This window comes from Miniopterus schreibersii (genome assembly GCF_964146895.1).
Source record: "Miniopterus schreibersii genome assembly, chromosome: 11".
Classification (NCBI taxonomy): Eukaryota; Metazoa; Chordata; class Mammalia; order Chiroptera; family Miniopteridae; genus Miniopterus; species Miniopterus schreibersii.
In genome coordinates, this window is record NC_138111.1 from 39,861,997 (window position 1) to 39,879,766 (window position 17,770).

Genomic DNA, 17,770 nt, shown 5'->3' on the forward strand with positions numbered 1-17,770 from the left:
TACTGTATAATTTTGCATGGCACAGTGATTTTTAGGAACGTATATACTGGGTTATAGCAAAACCGAATATTTTGCAATGGAGAAATAATAAAGCAAATAGGACATAATGTAAACAGTGAATCTGGGCAGAAGGTATATAGAATTTCCATGTATACTCTTGCATCTTTTCTGTAAGTTTAAAGTTATATCAAAATAAAAAGTTGTTAAAAAAAATAGTGAAGGTATAGATTAAACAATATTGATGAAAAAATACTGGCCATGAATCAATCTATCTATGACACTAGCATGTAGGGCTCATTTATGTTTGTAAAATGTATTGTTTTAGTGGTTATCCTAAATAAAACTGAATTATACAATGAGAAAATAATTTCCTTTTCAATTCCCTTTCAATATTTCTAACCACATCAAGGAAGTTGCTGTATAACTCATCTCCTTTTTTAAAAAAATTCATGTAGTCTGCTTTTAGTAAGCAACAGTACAGATCTGGGATTTATTAACATTGTTTTTATCTTTATTGTTATGCAAATTGCTTTCTAATTTTGCAGTGATATTAAAACTTCCTTTCAGAATATTTTGTTTGAGTAATAAAAAGTGAAGTGATTTAGCCCTGTCCTGTGTAGCTCAGTTGGTTGAATGTTGTCCATTGCACTGAAAGGTTGCCGGTTCAACTCCTGGTCATGGCACATGCCCAGTTTGTGGGTTCAATCCTTGGTAGGGAGCATGTAGGAGGCAGCTGATTAATGTCTTGCTATCACATCCGTCTTTCTTGCTCCCTCTCCCTTCCTCTGCTCTAAATTAAATAAAAGCACTAAAAATTGTGATGGTAGTGCACAGTAGTATATGAAATGGCAAAAACTGTGAAGATGGTTTGTAAGTTACTAAAAGGATGAGAAATGTATTCCAGTACATGTAACTACAGAAGGTTACATACAACAAATTTCACAATGTAAAATACATAAAAAGTCATACATGTAAGAGGAAGTTCTGGTTCTATTAATGTAACCCTTTGGAAAGTTTATTTTTTTTCTCTTGTGCTGTTAATTAAGGTTAAATTTTCAGGAACTTATGTCATATTATCAATATACAGTCCAAATCCTTAGCATTAAGGAAGCATGAGTTTTTGAGGCAAAGAAAGGTACTCAGTATAGGCTAAGGTGGCAATTTGCAAGACAGAAATCATCTAATAACACCTGACTGAACACCCTTCACAATGTGCTGTATATCACAGACTTGTAACCCAAGAAACCTACTTCTTCAATGAGCTCTGATACCAGATCACTAACTCACTGGTTAGGCTTAAATTAGTCCTAAAATATACAAATGTTTAACTTTTTGGAGTCCATTTTATACTTTTATACATTCAACCTTTTTATCCAGTCACCATGTATTCACATTTCCTACCAACTCCCAAACCAAATGGAGGACAATATGGTAAAAGCCAAAGAAAGTGAAGATCCTTTCTAATCACTTGTGCACCAGAGAAATAATGGCCCACTTGAGCTGATTCAGGGTTCTGTCCTCACTTAGACTTATTAGCAAAGGTTTAAATGAAAGAAAATCTAGCCTTGCCAGTGTGGCTCAGTGGTTGAGTATCAATCTATGAACCAGGAGGTCAGGGTTCAATTCTGGTCAAGGCATATGCTTGGGTTGAGGGCTCGATCCCCAATAGGGGGCGTGCAGGAGGGAGCCAATCGATGATGCTTTTCTCTCTCATCGATGTTTATATCTCTCTATCCCTCTCTTTACTCTCTCTAAAAAATCAATAAAACATTAAAAAAAAACAAAAAACTAAGCCTAATCTTTCTGGGGCTTTTAAAGAAGTAGAAGGCGTATGCATAAGGAAAAAGAAATCTTACTGACAATATATAACAGCACACATAGCTAACAATATATACTACATTAAAAGATATGTAATATACACATAATAAACACAATAGCTAACAAGCACTATCCAAATGCTTTTTCATTTATTAACTGATTTAATCCTCACAAAAATCTTAAGAGTAGATAGCATTATCTCCATTTTAGAGACGAGAAAATTGAGGCACAAAACATTTAGGCAACTTGCCCAAGTTAGTAGCAAAGCCAGAATTCAAGTCCTGGCAGCCTAACTATAGAGCCTATGCTCTCAACTCCTAAGCCATGCTGCCTTTCAGTGGCTTAGATTCTTGGTCAGTGGTGTTTTCTAGCCAGATAAAGGATTCTTTTTTTTTTTTTTAAAGCGGTTTTATTTATATCACAAACAATAACACCAGATTAATTTCCCAACCAAAGAAAAACTAAATTCATCCCAATATATGATGGATGTTCAAGACCAAAGGTCTAACCCGGCTGGACGTGGCTCAGCGATTAAACATCGACCTAGGATCCAGGTGATCGGGGTTTGATTCCCGGTCAGAGCACATGCCCGGGTTGCGGGCTCCATCCCCAATCGGGGGTGAGTGGGAGGCAGTCGATCAGGGACTCTCTCATCACTGATGTTTCTCTCTCTCTCTCTCTCTCCCCCTCTCCTTTCCTCTCTTTGAAATCAATAAAGATATATGAGAAGAAAAAAAAAGATAGCCATAGTGGGTCTTGATAAGATCCCATATATCCCTTTGTAACAGAATAAAATGCTTTAAAAAAAAAAAAAAAAAAAGACGACCAAAGGTCTATCATTTTGTTGTTTCTATCTCTTTAAGCAATGTCACAAAATTACTCTTCATATTAATTCCAAATGTTAATTTCAAAATAGTATGCTACAGAAGGGATTATAGGCTGATTTTCCTCTTATAAAACAAATTCATTTCTGAATAATAGCATAGATAGGACAGAAATTAGCAAAACTGAGTGACTTACACAAGAGTTACTACTAGTAAAATCAGTCATCACTTTTTGCTTGTCTGAATTTTAAAATTCACTAGAATTGCCAAGTGAGTCAAAATATGTTACTTTATACTTGCCTCTTTGAGGAAAACCTCCATATCTTCTTGACTCTCAAATACAAAGGCTCTCAAATCATTTGATGGAATATGATTTTCAATATATTTGGCATTTTTATTATCTTTCATATTGATCTAAAGAAAACAAAGAAAAAAATAAGTTGATTTTCATGAAACCCAAACTGATTACTAGAAAATAATTATATTGCCCGGCCGGGCATGGCTCAGCAGTTGAGCGTCGACCTAGGATCCAGGCGATCAGGGTTCGATTCCCGGTCAGGGCACATGCCCGGGTTGCGGGCTCCATCAATGACTCTCTCATCATTGATGTTTCTACCTCTTTCTCCCCCTCTCCTTTCCTCTGTCTGAAATCAATAAAGATATATTTAAAAAATAATAATAATAATAAAAATAAATGAAAATAATTATATTTAACTTATATTTACTCAGATTAAATTTGATGACCAAGAAAAAGGAAGATAAAAACAATAACTTGGTATTGAATGGTCAGCTTTGTAAAACATCTACTGAATCTAATTTATTACCCAGAAACATCCAATACATGGTAAAATAAAAACTAAGACTTGAATAGTACCTGATGTATAGTGGTTTTGATACTATCTAATAGTAAAGTTTCTTTCTGGTCAACTCATTGAAAACACTGAAACAGTCTTAGATTGTAACCTAAAAGTGCAAACATTTCTCATCTGTCCCCAACCTTTTTATTCTTCTTAATCTTCAAGAGGAATTCATACTATACATGGCAATAACTAATTGGTACAAAAACACAATGAACTGAATAAAACTATGAAACAAACGAAAAAACTAGCTATGAACTGTAACTATTACTGTGTTCAGGAGAAACCCAAGGTTTGTACCACTAGAGCAAGGGTGGGAAACCTTCTTTCTCCCAAGGGTTATTTGGATACTTGTAATAATATCATTCCCAGGCCATACAAAACCATCAATTTAAAAATTAACTATGAAAAAAGCTCCTAGATTTATTGAATTTTGAGTCCTGCCTGTGGTTGCCTTGGCAGGGCCACACCAAATGATTTCTTGGGCCATCCGGCCTGCAGGCCGGATGTTCCCCAGCTCTGCACTAGAGCATAAAAACGTAATGTTTTATTTTAAAATATCAGCTAAGTAGGCATTTCCACATGCTGAGTCTCAATGGTACTGAAGATACATACATAGGTCAGGAAAAACTGTTGCCAAGAGTATAATCTATTATTTATCGCAAATGATAAATACGCTGAAAACAGAATACAAAAAAATCTCCATAACACAGGTATATAAAAATGTTATCTAGGAAATTTAAAGGGAGAGAGATTAGTTCCAGCAGATGGAAATCAGCTTTTAAAAAAACACACACAAAAAAACTTTATAAAAGAGAAAGTATTTATGTTTTATATATACAACATAAATATACATTATATACAAATAACTTATATAGAAATAAAAGGCAGCATACTAGTTAAAAGCTAGGGCTCTGGGGTGAGACACGTCACTTCAAATCCTGTGTGTGACCTTAATCAAATACTACTAAAATCTCTAAAACCTTTAGTTACACTTCCTCCTTTAAATGGGTATAGTAAATCAGTCCATACCTCATAGGAATAAATGTGAATTAAAAGAGGTGATACAATAAAAAAAATCAGTGCAGCACTTGTTACATAAATGCCAGCCAATATTACCCTCTATTTTAAATTACAAAATATCAATTAGTATAGAAAAATGAAGAAAGATACACAAGCAAACAAAATAAAATGAAAACCACATGACATACTATCACTGAACATACAACACTATAAACATTTAGTGTCTATTTTTTCACAATTTTGGGGGGCACCAAATTACATTATTAGAAGGAACAATACAAATGAATGTGGGTATCTGCTATGACTTACAGAGAGTAAGCAAAAGTAACCCCAATATGACTACAGAAAGAAAAAACAAAGTTTTTATAGCTATGAATAAGCCACCTAGAACTTAGCTTTCATTATCATTCTCTCCCAGGATGTACTTGTCAGAGATACTCTGTCATGTCAGATTCTGGAGGCCCCTTCTTGTGAAACTTGGTTACATAGCCATTCAATTCTTGGATAGATTTCACTTGCTAATTTAGGGAGTAAGTCTATAAAGGAAGTCACACAAGTAGGGGTTCATTCACTGGCCAGTTTGTTCACTTCCAGTAGTGACTGATTTGCACTTTTTTCCAAGTGTAATGCATACTCCCACTGCATTCATGGTCTGGTTTCCTGATATTCAGAAGGAAGATTTGGCCACATTGTTGGCTCTGCAGATTTATCAGTTTCTTAGCATGTTCCTTCTCATAAGACCGGTGAAGAAAATATTTTGTAAAGTTCTCCAAAGCCACATCTTCACAGTCACAATAGTAAGACAGGCAGACATAGGAAATGCATGTAGCATTCCAAGATGATCTGGTGGTTAATGACAGCATCCTATTTCACAATTTTTAAAAATGAAATCTTTCTATACATCCTACTCTGTAACCTTTTTAATAATTCATTGACATGTCACAAGTGTCCTTTTATGTAAGTAAATATAGACCTACAGCAACATTTTTAATGGCTGCATAGTATTCTAATATGAGGATATAGAGTAATTTACATAACTAGGCAATATCTTAAAACTGTTCTTTTGCCTAATCATTCTGCTATTATGAGCACTACTGTGAGGAGTATAAGTGTAAAAAAAATCTTTGCACGCTTCTCCAATTCTGTATTGAAACTGTTAAAAATAAATTATGAAAACAGATTGCTAATTGAGAAGTTATATGACTAAAATTTTAGGTTTACATATTGTTAATTTGCCTATGAAAGTGGCAGCATTTCAACTAAATCTTGAAGAAGTGTGTATGGGAATACAGTTGGAAGGAGGTGGTAGAAAAGGTGAAGGGTTATTTCGGGATGGCTACAGCAGAAATATCTTTTTATCTCAAAGATTTATAAAATGATAATATATGGCAGTTAGTAATCCAACTTAGTAACAGGCCACTATTAAGCCACTGGATGGCATAGCTCAGTGGTTCAGCATTGACCTAGGATCCAGGAGATCACGGTTCGATTCCTGGTCAAGGCACATGCCCGGGTTGCGGGTTCAATCCCCAGTGGGGGACGTGCAGGAGGCAGCCAATCAAATGACTTTGATCATTGATATTTCTATCTCTCTCCCTCTCTCTTCCTCTCTCTGAAATCAATACATATTTAAAAAAATAATAATAAAAATAAAAAAATAAAAACCAAGCGACAAGAGGATAAAAAAATCTAATGAAGTTCTAAAGTATTATTTTGAGGTTGGCATTTTAATAAAAATGTGTTGACAATTACACTTGATTGTAACATTAAGTATCACAATATTTTAAATATGTTTTCACTGATTTTAGAGGGAGGAAGAGAGAAGGAGAAACAGAGGAACACTGATGAGAGAAACATCATCAATCAGCTGCTTACTGCACGCCCTCCTAATGGGATCAAGCCTGTAATCTGGGAATGTTCCCTGACCAGGAACTGAACCAGCAACCTCTTGGTGCATGGGTTGACACTCAACTACTGAGCCACACCAGTCAGGCACAATATTTTTCTTATAGTTTCTTCCAATCATTACCAAATTAATCAAAATAATAGTGCCTGGGTCTAAAATAGATATTCCCTTCTTCATCTGCCAAAATAGTCTAGTAATACATACCTGAGCAAGAAGAGAATACAGTATTATGCATATTAATTTTGCTAATGTAATATAAAATATAATTTTAAAAACTATATGAAATTATTTTTAATAAAGTATAGCCCAACCATGAGTTATGGAAAACAGAACTTTTCATGAATCCTGCAAGGGTCTATACTGCATTCTTTTCTAAAGTATAAGAAATTATGTAGCCAAAATAATCTTTAAGTCATTTTTAAGTTTTAAGTTTATATTATATATGTATATCTAATATATCATTACCAAAGAATGTGGTTTTTATTTTTTGTAGCCAAGCTTATTATTTTTAATATTATATAAAAAAATCTTCCTATTAAATCCATGGCCACACTTCATTAAATGACTTACTAAACATAGTTTATCCTATTCTTGATGACCCAGGATCATCGAGAAGAGCTAGCAAATGTTTATGAGGTCAATAAACTATTGGTTTCACTCTCAGAATCCCCATGATGCTCTGTTTTTGTAGCAAGTCATTTTCTTGCCTACGTTCTGTCAGGTGCCTTACATCAACATATTTATTTACAGCAGTTTTCTACCCCTTTGGCAGCATTTAACCTATTGCTACTACGACCTAAAAGAATAGCAACTGCCAGAAGGAACCAGCTAACCAAGCTAATTTTATACACAACTCTTAGTCAATAAAGTACCATTTTCATATTTCTTTCTATAAAAAGTTCACTGATATATTAAGGGCCCTTTAAAAAGCTCACGTATGGACTCAGTAGTATACCAGTTGCCGCAAGTCTAATAATGAAAAACCAGAGGTATAAGTAAGACTAAGAATTCTTAAAACAACAAAAGTCTATAATGATTACAATAATAAAACTAACAGATGCTATCAAGACAAAAATTTTTACCGTAAGCATTATTGGCTCATAGACTCTTTGTTTAAATTTGTCTCTGTTATTTCGCAGCCATAAAACAGCATCATATGTGTCACGGTATCTCTGTCTCAGCTTATCTTCCTTTTGGTTCATAAGATTGTCAAACTGTACAATTTGTTCATGCACACCTAAAATTGAAAAATAAAACAAACTATTGTTTTTCTGAAAACTTTCCTAGGTAAAATAATCTATTAATACAAAAGAACATCTTAGATCCACTAGTTACAAATGCCACTCAGAAAGTACCCAGTACAGTGAGAAAGACCCACCCTCAATAAATCATTCTCAAATTTCCAAACACCTAAATAAATGACCTTTAAGCTACTGCAAAAAATAGATCACATAAAAAATGAGAAAACACTAAATTTCCACTCAGAAGACAATCATAATAGACATTCAAAATTATGAGAAAAATTATTAACTTAGAATATGCAAAATTGAGAAAAAGAAATAATGAAATAAAGATATTTTCTAGGATGCCAAGATTCTAAAATTAATTCCCAAGTTCCCCTTCTTAGGAGGTTACCTGAAGACATACTCTAGCAAAATAAGGCAGGAATGTAGGAAAAAAACAGGAGACATTGGATTCAGAAGTAGCTTTATCCAACACAAAAGGATCTGAGACAAAGTCTAGGTGACTCAGGTAGGAGGCCTTGAAACAACGCTGAGGAAGGACCAGGATGCAGGCTCTAAAACTCACGAGAGCGCCTGATAAGATGTTTGCTTTTTCAATGTAAGGAAATGCTGAAACACAGGGTGCTTTTTTTTTTTTTAAAAAAAAGGTAAATTACAACCTTTAAACAAGCTATAAATGAAAGGAAATTAGGTCATAATACACTACCTGGCTCTGCTGTCAACAAGTTTCATTGTAATAATATGAATAATATTTAATATTTCTAGCTTTTAGAATTAACCCATAAACAGATCACATAGAACTTGATTTTGGTTCTCAAGAAAATGTTTTCAGCCTTAAAAATATAAAAACCAGAGTACAGATTAGAGAATTTAGAATGTAAGAAGGGAAGAAAGTAAAAAGAAAGCATGGGAGTACTAGTATTTTTAGCTTACGGTGTACATTCAAGAAATAGTGACAACTGTTAAATGACAAAAAGATATATTATTCATAATCAATATTAATAAATTTTAATGAATAATAATCTTATTGGAAGAATTACAATAGGGAGGGGAATTATGAGCTGAAATCACATCTAAAGTAACAAAATATCAAATGATGAGGTCTAAATATCACAATCTCACTTATATGTGGAATCTAATGAACATAATAAACTGACAGACAAAATAGGTCCAGAGGTATGGATGCATGGGACAGATAGGCAGATCTCAGAAGGAAGGGGGGTGGGGAGACAGATTATTAACCAAAGAACTTCTATACATATATGCACAGCCCATGGACAGACAATAGTGTAGGGAAGGCCTATGGTGGGGCAGGGGCTGGGTGGAAGAGGGTGAGGGGGAAGAGAAATGGAGGTCAGCTGTAATACTGTCAACAATAAAAAGTGTCTAAAATTTATAATTTAAGCTATGGTGAAATAAGAATATGCTGAAAATATATGAAGGACTATTAGAAAAAGATGCTGAAACAATTAAAAGTGCTTATTCTTGAGAGAAGTGCTTATTCTGGAGGTTAGCAAGGGGTTGGGCCTCCCTTCTGTTCTAGTTTTTTTTTTTAACCATATACATCTAGTACTTTGATAAACATATAAAAATGGGTGCTTTTAAAAAAACTGATCATATATACTGAGCAAAACAAGTATGACAGCTCCTCTATTTGAATAATGCTATAGATTTATCCACATGGTCTACAAGAAAGAAAAGCAAAGATGTAACTGGACAGGCTTCAAGGAGGAAAGTAAATGGAAAGTGTATAAAGGCTAGAATAAAGAGCTTAAATTTGATCTGAAAAATAACAGTGAGTGACTTTGTAAAGAAAACAAAGCAAAGCATTTTTAGAGAATTAAATCAACTGACATAATCTGATTTAAGACAAAGGCCAGCCATTGGCAAATCATGATACATGATAGATATAAGTAATTAAGGCACTAAGTTGGAAGAACTGAGCTGAGCTTCCTCAACAGGGAGACCTGAACATTTAAAGACACGGTATCAGAGGAAGAAAAAAGCCCATCATCCAGAATGTAAGCTCCATTTTATAAGCATATCTTCATCCTAAATTTTATAAAACTTACTCCTTTTCTCCTTCTCTAGAGTTTCCCTCTCTTTATGCTTATCAATTATCTCGCTTTCACATGATTCCTTTTCATCCTGAACTCGTCTCAGATCATTTGTAATGTCATCGATCTGGGGTTGAAGATTCGCACAGTTTTCTGTGGTCCTCAATTCATTTTGCAAATCTTCTATCATTTTGCGGGTATTACTTATTCTCCTCTGTCGGTCATGCTCTTCATTCTGTTTTACTGTTAAAGCCTGCTGGAGTTCCTCGATCTAATAAAACAAAAGACGGTTAGTACTGGAGATTGTTTTTTACTCCTGGTTTGTAAGGCTTTTAGAGTAATATAGTTTAAAAAATGCAAACAACCTAAGAACATGGGTGTTTTCTCCTCACTTAAAGGTATCCTGCTAGAATTAGACTATTACTCTTAACCAGGTTACCTATATCTTTATTTGTTCACTAATGTATCCCAAGTACCTAGAGCAGATTTCTAATTTATAGAGAGTAAATACATGCTTCACATCCTAACACTGAAATTAAGTAACAGAGCAGCCCTAGGGTTTGCTCAGTTGTTAAAGCATCAACCCACGAACTGAAGGGTCCTGGGTTCGATTCCAGCCAAGGGCACATACTTCAGTTGCAGACTTGATCCCCAGCCCCAGACAGGGCAAGTGAGGGAGGCAACCCATCAATGTGTATCTCTTTTGTATCAATGTCTCCCTCTCTCTCCCCCTTCCACTCTCTCTGAAAAGCAATGGAGAAAATATCCTCGAGTGAGGATTAAAAAAAAAAGTCACACAGTGTATGATGAAAGAAATAATTTCATTTTTTTTGTAGATATAGAAAATATTTGGATGTCATCAATAATGGAGAAGTAAAGAACTCTGAAAATCATTCCTCTATTAAAAAAAAAATTCAGAACTCTGGAATTGAAACAAAGGCTTTCAACAACATGAAGAGTTTTTACTGAAGAAAAATGCCTGCATCTTGGAAAAAACAGCAAGTTTTGAACATCTGCTTATTCCCATTCTCCTCTCCCCAGTTCTATGGCAGCTTTTGTTTCCCCATTTTAAAATCGTTTTTAGTTTTCAAGTAAAGTTGATATATAATAATATATAACTATCAGGTATACACCCCAGTGATTAGACGCTACATAACTTACTAAGTGATCATCCCGATAAATCTCACATCCATCTAACAACATAGTTATTAGAATACTACTGACTCTATTCCCTATGCTGCACTTTACATCCCCATGACTATTCTGTAACAACCAATTTGTACTTCCTAGTCCCCCCACCTTCTTCACCCATCCCTCCAACCTCCCTCCCATCTGGCAGTCATCAAAATATTCTATGAAATCTGTTTCTATTCTGCTTGTTTATTTTGTTTTTTAGGTTGAATTGTTGATAGATATGTATTTATTTCCATTTTATTGTTCATATTTTTTATCTTTTTTCTTTTTCTTAAAGAAGATACTTTAATATTTCATATAATACTGATTTGGTGGTGATGAACTCCTTTAGCTTTTTCTTATCTGACACTGTTCCCAAAAAAAGACATACAGATGAACAACAGGTACATGAAAAGATGCTTACCACATCACTAGTTATCAGGGAAATGCAACTCAAGACCACAGTAACATATCACTGCACACCTCTTAGAACAGCTATCATCAACAGCCAATGCGAAGGAGGTGGATAAAAGGAAACCCCTGTGCCCTGATGGTGGGAATGCAAATTGGTGCAGCCACTATAGAAAACAGTTTTGAGGTTCCTCAAAAAATTAAAAATAGAACTACCATATGATCCAGCAATCCCACTTCTGGGTATTTATCTGAAGAAAACAAAAACACTTAACTTGAAAATATATATGCACTCATTATTTATAATAGCCAAGATATGGAAACAACCTAAGTGTTCATTAATGGATGAATGAAAAAAAAAAAAGTGATACATACACAATGGAGTATTATGCAGCCATAAAAAAGAAGTAAGTACTGTCACTTGCAACAACATGGATGAAACCTGAGGGCTATTCTAAGTGCACTAAGTTCATAGATACAGAGAACAGATTGGTAGCTGCCAGAAGTGGGAGGTTGGTGGATGGGTGAAATGGGTGATAGGGGACAGAAGGTACAAACATCCAGTTAAAAAAATTTGTAACTATGTATGGTGAGAGATGTTAACTAGACGTACTGTGGTGACCATTTCACATGTACAAATATCAAATCATTATGTTGTATACCAAAACTAATATAATGCTATTTAAAAAAAAAAAAAAAGTGAAAGAGAAAGGGACAATAAAAGAGCTGACAATTCTAAAAAGAGCCCAGCTGGCATAACTCAGCAGTTGAGCACCGACCTATGATCCAGGAGATGGTGGTTCAATTCCCAGGACACATGCCCAGGTTGCCAGCTCGATCCCCAGTGGGGGCCGTGCAGGAGGCTTCAGATCAATGACTCTCATCATCGATGTTTCTACCTCTCTCTCCCCCTCTCCCTTTCTCTCTCTGAAATCAATAAAGACATATTTTTTTTAAAAATCCCAGACTCTTAGAACTAGGGAATGTCCATCACAAAGAAGAGAGTTACTCCAGCTCTACCTCCTACCCAATGTCCGTAACAGCCCATCTATACACATACCTTGAGCACATTAACACTAGTAGCCAAACTTCTGCCATGAAAATTTGAGGTTTATTCTCTAGAGAAACAAATGAAAGCAGTCTAGGAATTGAAGATAAAAGCACAGAAAAAGGGGTGAGGCTGAAAACTGGGAGAATAATGTAATGCTTCAAAGGAATGCTCCTAGTTGTATATCTACCCCTAAGACAGATAATTCAAAATTTAGTTTCTGAATGGTCCTAGAAAATATAACTCCACATACCTTTGGGGATCTGTTAGCCAAAAACCCTACTTTCTTGCCCAATCATCCTAAAATAATTTTGCCATCAACCTCCACCCATGAAAAAGAATTTTTAATCAGCTTTTTAATGCCCTACTCTTGACATAAACAGAATTCCTTATCATTTAATTTCTGCTATTAAGGTAACTGAATCCAATTTTATTATTACCCTATTTAAAAAACCCCACAAACTACAGCCACCCAGCTACAAAGATCATAATGCATATCTATAAGTAGTTTTGAGCAATTTTCCTAATTACCCCATGTGACTGTTATACTTCTAGATATTAGTTTTCCTCATAGATTATGATAAGAAATAGAGAATGAGGAGGCTCTTAGACAATTCCCAAACAGAAGGTGCTCCCAAAATCCAGATGTGAACACAAACGTTAGGGCAAATTAGCATAATAAAAATTTCAACACAAAATCTTACATGTTTATCTTTCCTTTCTATAACATCTTGCTTTTGTTTGCACTTTTGAGATGTCTCCTTAATATCTGTTGCCTGTAAGATTGAACCAGAAGGGGGGAAATTAGTTAAAATCTCAAGCAAGTGAATTATGTGCTCCACCCATCCAAATATATTAAGCTGTTATGTAAGTTAACCCACCATGCTTTTCCATGATTTCTTTCAAACCAAATACATAATTATCACCAAAAAATACCACATTAGTTGTAAATCTATAGGTTATTCCTATTGATATTAAAAACAATGGTAGCAATATGCAGATATGTTTTTTAATCTCTTTACATTTATTTTCTCATGTTCTTTCATCTGATCTTAAAAACAATCCTATAGGATAGCAGGGTCCATAGTTTAAACGATTCTCAAAATAATCTCTGACTCTAAAATCTCCCTAAAGAATGAAAGCCATGACCACCAAAATTTTACTTATATTTTCAAAATATAGGTAATATTACCCAAATGCCATTATACTATTTATTCTAAGAAACATCAAGTTTTCTACATCACCCTCCTCAAAAAGAGTATATAATTACAAAGTCAATACAATAAATTCACAAAAGGAGTTCATTGTTTCTAGGAATACTACTCTGAATCCTCTTGCACTTAATCACATTTTGTTTTCCTCTTTTTAGATCTTGATATTTCTATAAAGTAGCAACCTTCCAACAGTGATGATCAGAACCCTGAAAGCCCTATAGTGGTAGATTTTCTAGTTAAAAAACGTAAGGAACCAAAGCTACAAATAAATCTACAAAATACTTTAAAAGACTTGGCGAAATATTTTTTGCATGTGCTAAAATAAAACACAGGAAGTTCAAAATGGACGCAGAGAAGTACCTTCGCTTTGATTTGAGCCTCCAAATGGTGGCGCTGTGTTTCTCGCTCTTCAATCCGTCGCGTCATAGGAATCTGCCCGTCTTTAAGTTTTCTTACTTCATCCTTCACTCGGTCACGAGCTAGTTTTACTTCTTCATATTCTTGACGAACATTTTCATATTCCTTGCAATTAGTAAAAACCAGAAGTTAATGAACTACTAGCTTAAACTAACATATATACTGAAATCAAGGTAGAAGCAGAAACTAAGTCTATGAAAAGACTGTTTTATATCCATTTGGTAGGTCTACTAATGTAACATTTGCCCTCTGAAACAACTTCAGAAATGGTGAATACCAACATGACTTACTAAGTTTGGAAACTCACTCAACACTTATCTCCATCAATAGTCTGGACTCTGGTATCTAGCTCCTCCTATTTCTGAAACTTATATCCTAATGGCTACTAAAATGGGGTTCTCCTCTAATCTCTCAAAAAAGAAGGGATACAGAAATGTATAAAGAAGCAAAAGAAACTCAGGAAAAATAAAAATTTTTAAAAAGTATAAGACAAAAGGAAAATGAATAAAAGAAAACTGGTATCAATATTAGAAAGTAAAAGAGAAAACAAAGACTTCATAAAACAAAGATAAAGTGAAAGACTAATAATGGATGCAGAAAAATGTAATCAAAATGAGCTAAAGAAAGGAAAAAATTTAATAATGGAATTATGAGACAGGGTAGGGTGAAGTAGGGGCAGGCCATGGGAGAAACAAAAATAGAGGCACATATTTTTCCAATTTAGTAACAATTATTTCCATGCTAACCTTGGAACAAACACTGTAAAACTTTCTTATTCTGTTTCAATGCATTTGTAAAGGAATGCATTGAGGGAACTGAACCTTTAGCTCAAACTGTAGTTATAAATAATAAAATATACACAGTGATAAGAAACAGTAGCCTCAGTAAACTTATGAAGCATGTGTATAGCTTACAGTTAATATCCTTCAGCTGTGTGTTCTATGGCTGAATTTGATATTAGTGGCACACTCCAAGTAAATTATCAGTGATCTGAAGACACTCAAAACTTTAATTTTTACTTGTGTAAACATTTTTTATCATTAACATTTTATAAAACAAACTATCTGTTAAGGACAAAAATCTGGAAGAAATCCCAGATTTGAGCCTGGCTGGGTGTGGTTCAGGGGTTGAGCATTGACCCAGGATCCAGGAAATTGAGGTTCAATTCCCAGTCAGGGCACATGCCCTGGCTATGGGCTCAATCCCCAGTTGGGGGCGTGCAGGAGGCAGCTGATCAAAGACTCATCACTGATGTTTCTTTCTCTCTCTCTCCCCCCCCCCTGAAATCAATAAAGATATATTTTAAAAAAAGAAATCCCAGATTTGAGACCTTAAACTTAATAAACTGTTACTTGTAATTACATTAATAACATAGCACATAACTATATAATAACACAGAGAGACAGAAAAATTTTATTATATATACTATATAAAACATTTTAGTCCCTTTTTGTAACTTTTCTGCTACTTCAAGAATCACTATTTTTGCCTCTAATAATTAAGAACTTACCACCCATGGCCTTTTAGCTTCAAGCATCTCAATCAAATCTAAATGTCGCTTACGTTCATAGAACCTCTCCACATCTTGTTTATATCTTTCATTCCTCTGAATCATTTTCTCTAGATATTCCGTTTTCTCTTTGCATGAGGTCTAAAATAAATATTTGTTTAAACAATTAGTTTAACTGAAAAAAGACAGGTCAAATTTTTAATAAAAAACATACAATGCTAACAAAATTTTACAGTAAAGAATTCCACAGAAGTTCTTAAAAACTATGTAAAACTAACATGCGCATGTAAGTTCTGGTCAAGTCTCTATAATTTATTAGTAGTGTGACTGCAAGGAAGTGCTGCCACATCACTGAGACTGGACTCTTCTTGCCTAAAGAGAAGAAAGTTAACTGCCTCATTCATTTCAAGGGTAAAAGCAGTCCACTTACTATAGGTAAAAGCTCAAAAGCTGTAATGTGATATACAAATGAAAATATTAATGTTATGAATACCCATGACTTAAGGACTTGGAAGTGAGATGAAGGAAAGCTAAAATTTAGCCTTTACACTGCAAAATAACAAATACAAAGATGTACTTAGAATTTAGTAGAATATATACTTTTTTCTTTCACAAGACAGCAAGTAGTTTCAGTGAGGGTTTCAGATGGGAATATTAGATTGATGCTGAGAAAGGTAAAAGGACTGACAGACAGAGTATCTGAAGTAAGATGAAATAATTACTCTGAATAAGTGTAATAATAAAAATAATATTAAATTATAACAAAACACATATTATAAAGTATAGACAATTGTGGAACAAGAAAAAGCATTTACAAGGTTTCTAATTACAAAAATTTACTAAATTATTTTAGTTTCTGGGCCCTGAAAAGTGATTCATTAAATGAAACACCTTTACAAACACTGCAAAAAAAGGCATTTTAATTTATATGTTTTATTAAAGGTGAAAATAAAAACTCAGCACTGCTACTAAATGTATAGTTTTCTTACAAAGACTACCCTCATGCAACTGAAGAAAATATCAGAACTGGTTCAACAGACACTATACTAAAAGCTGCATGGTATCCGCTGCACTACCCAAAGCCTTACACAATTCCTGGCACATAGTAGGTATTTAATAAATATTAAACGAGTGAAAGAATCATACTGAAACTTCTGAGGGAAAAAAATACTTTGTAATACTATTATTAGTTCCTTAGACATTCAATTACATATATCTGATAAAATAATAGTCAAATTTTTCAAACTTTACATTTATCAAATCTATTCTCACTTTTTGTCACCTAATTTAATGTTAGCAATATAATCCTCCATGAAAAAAATCACAAATATATGAATTTACTCAACGAATGAGAATTTTTCACATTTTGAGACATAGAAATCAATGAGGGACAATAAAAATGAGTTGTCCATTTATAAATACCTCTAGTTGTTTTTCTTTCTCCCTGAAGTTTTTGAGTTCACAGTGGTATCTATGCATTTCTGGAGGACCAATTGACTTCTCAGTAGCTTCAAGTAGTTCAATTTTACTGAGTTTTGCAAATTCTCCAACTTTATCCTAGAGCACAAAACTTAAATATCAGCAACTATTATCATTTACAAATATCTTCAAAATATATTTTCACTTAATGATCACACCTGTCAAAATAAAAGAAAAAATCTTTATTTTGAGATATGATCTTAATATCCCTGTCCTTTCATTATATTATTCTTCAAAATAAATAAATTTAGGGTATAAACTATCATCTTTTTGAGAACCTTTAAAAAACTTCTACGTGAACACTTTCTTACACCCTACACAAGAATAAACTCAAAATGGATTAAAGACTTAAATGTTAAGACTCAAAACCATAAAAATCCTAGAAGAAAACATAGGCAATAAAATCTCGGACATTTCTTGTAGTAACATTTTTTTCTGATATATCTCCTCTCCGGCAAGGGAAACAAAAGAAAAAAGAAAACAAATGGGACTATATCAAACTAAAAAGTTTTTGCACAGCAAAGGAAACCATCAACAAAATGAAAAGACAACCCACTGAATGGGAGGACATATTCGCCAATGATGTATCTGATAAGGGCTTAAAATCCAAAATTTATAAAGAACTTACAAAACTCAACACCAAAAAACAAACAAAGGACGTGAATAGACACTTCTCCAAAGAGGACGTACAGTTGACCAATAGACATATGAAAAGATATTCAACATCACTAATCATCAGAGAAATGCAAATTAAAACTACAATGAGATAATCACCTCAAATCTGTCAGA

General features: G+C 34.0%; 1 protein-coding gene across 3 annotated transcripts in view; it reads right to left on the reverse strand.

The window, feature by feature from the left end:
* SMC5 (structural maintenance of chromosomes 5) overlaps positions 1–17,770 on the reverse strand; it is a 76,486-nt gene that overhangs the window by 33,357 nt on the left and 25,359 nt on the right. For 2 of the 3 annotated variants that reach the window (XM_081151255.1, XM_081151254.1), the window contains exons 5-11: positions 16,925–17,059; positions 15,503–15,643; positions 13,936–14,097; positions 13,066–13,137; positions 9,745–10,000; positions 7,511–7,665; positions 2,943–3,056 (exon numbers count right to left, since the gene is read on the reverse strand). In XM_081151255.1, coding sequence (XP_081007381.1) covers positions 2,943–3,056; positions 7,511–7,665; positions 9,745–10,000; positions 13,066–13,137; positions 13,936–14,097; positions 15,503–15,643; positions 16,925–17,059 — 1,035 coding nt within the window. The remainder of the gene's footprint in view (positions 1–2,942; positions 3,057–7,510; positions 7,666–9,744; positions 10,001–13,065; positions 13,138–13,935; positions 14,098–15,502; positions 15,644–16,924; positions 17,060–17,770) is intronic. The other variant, XM_081151256.1, reaches the window with a different exon arrangement.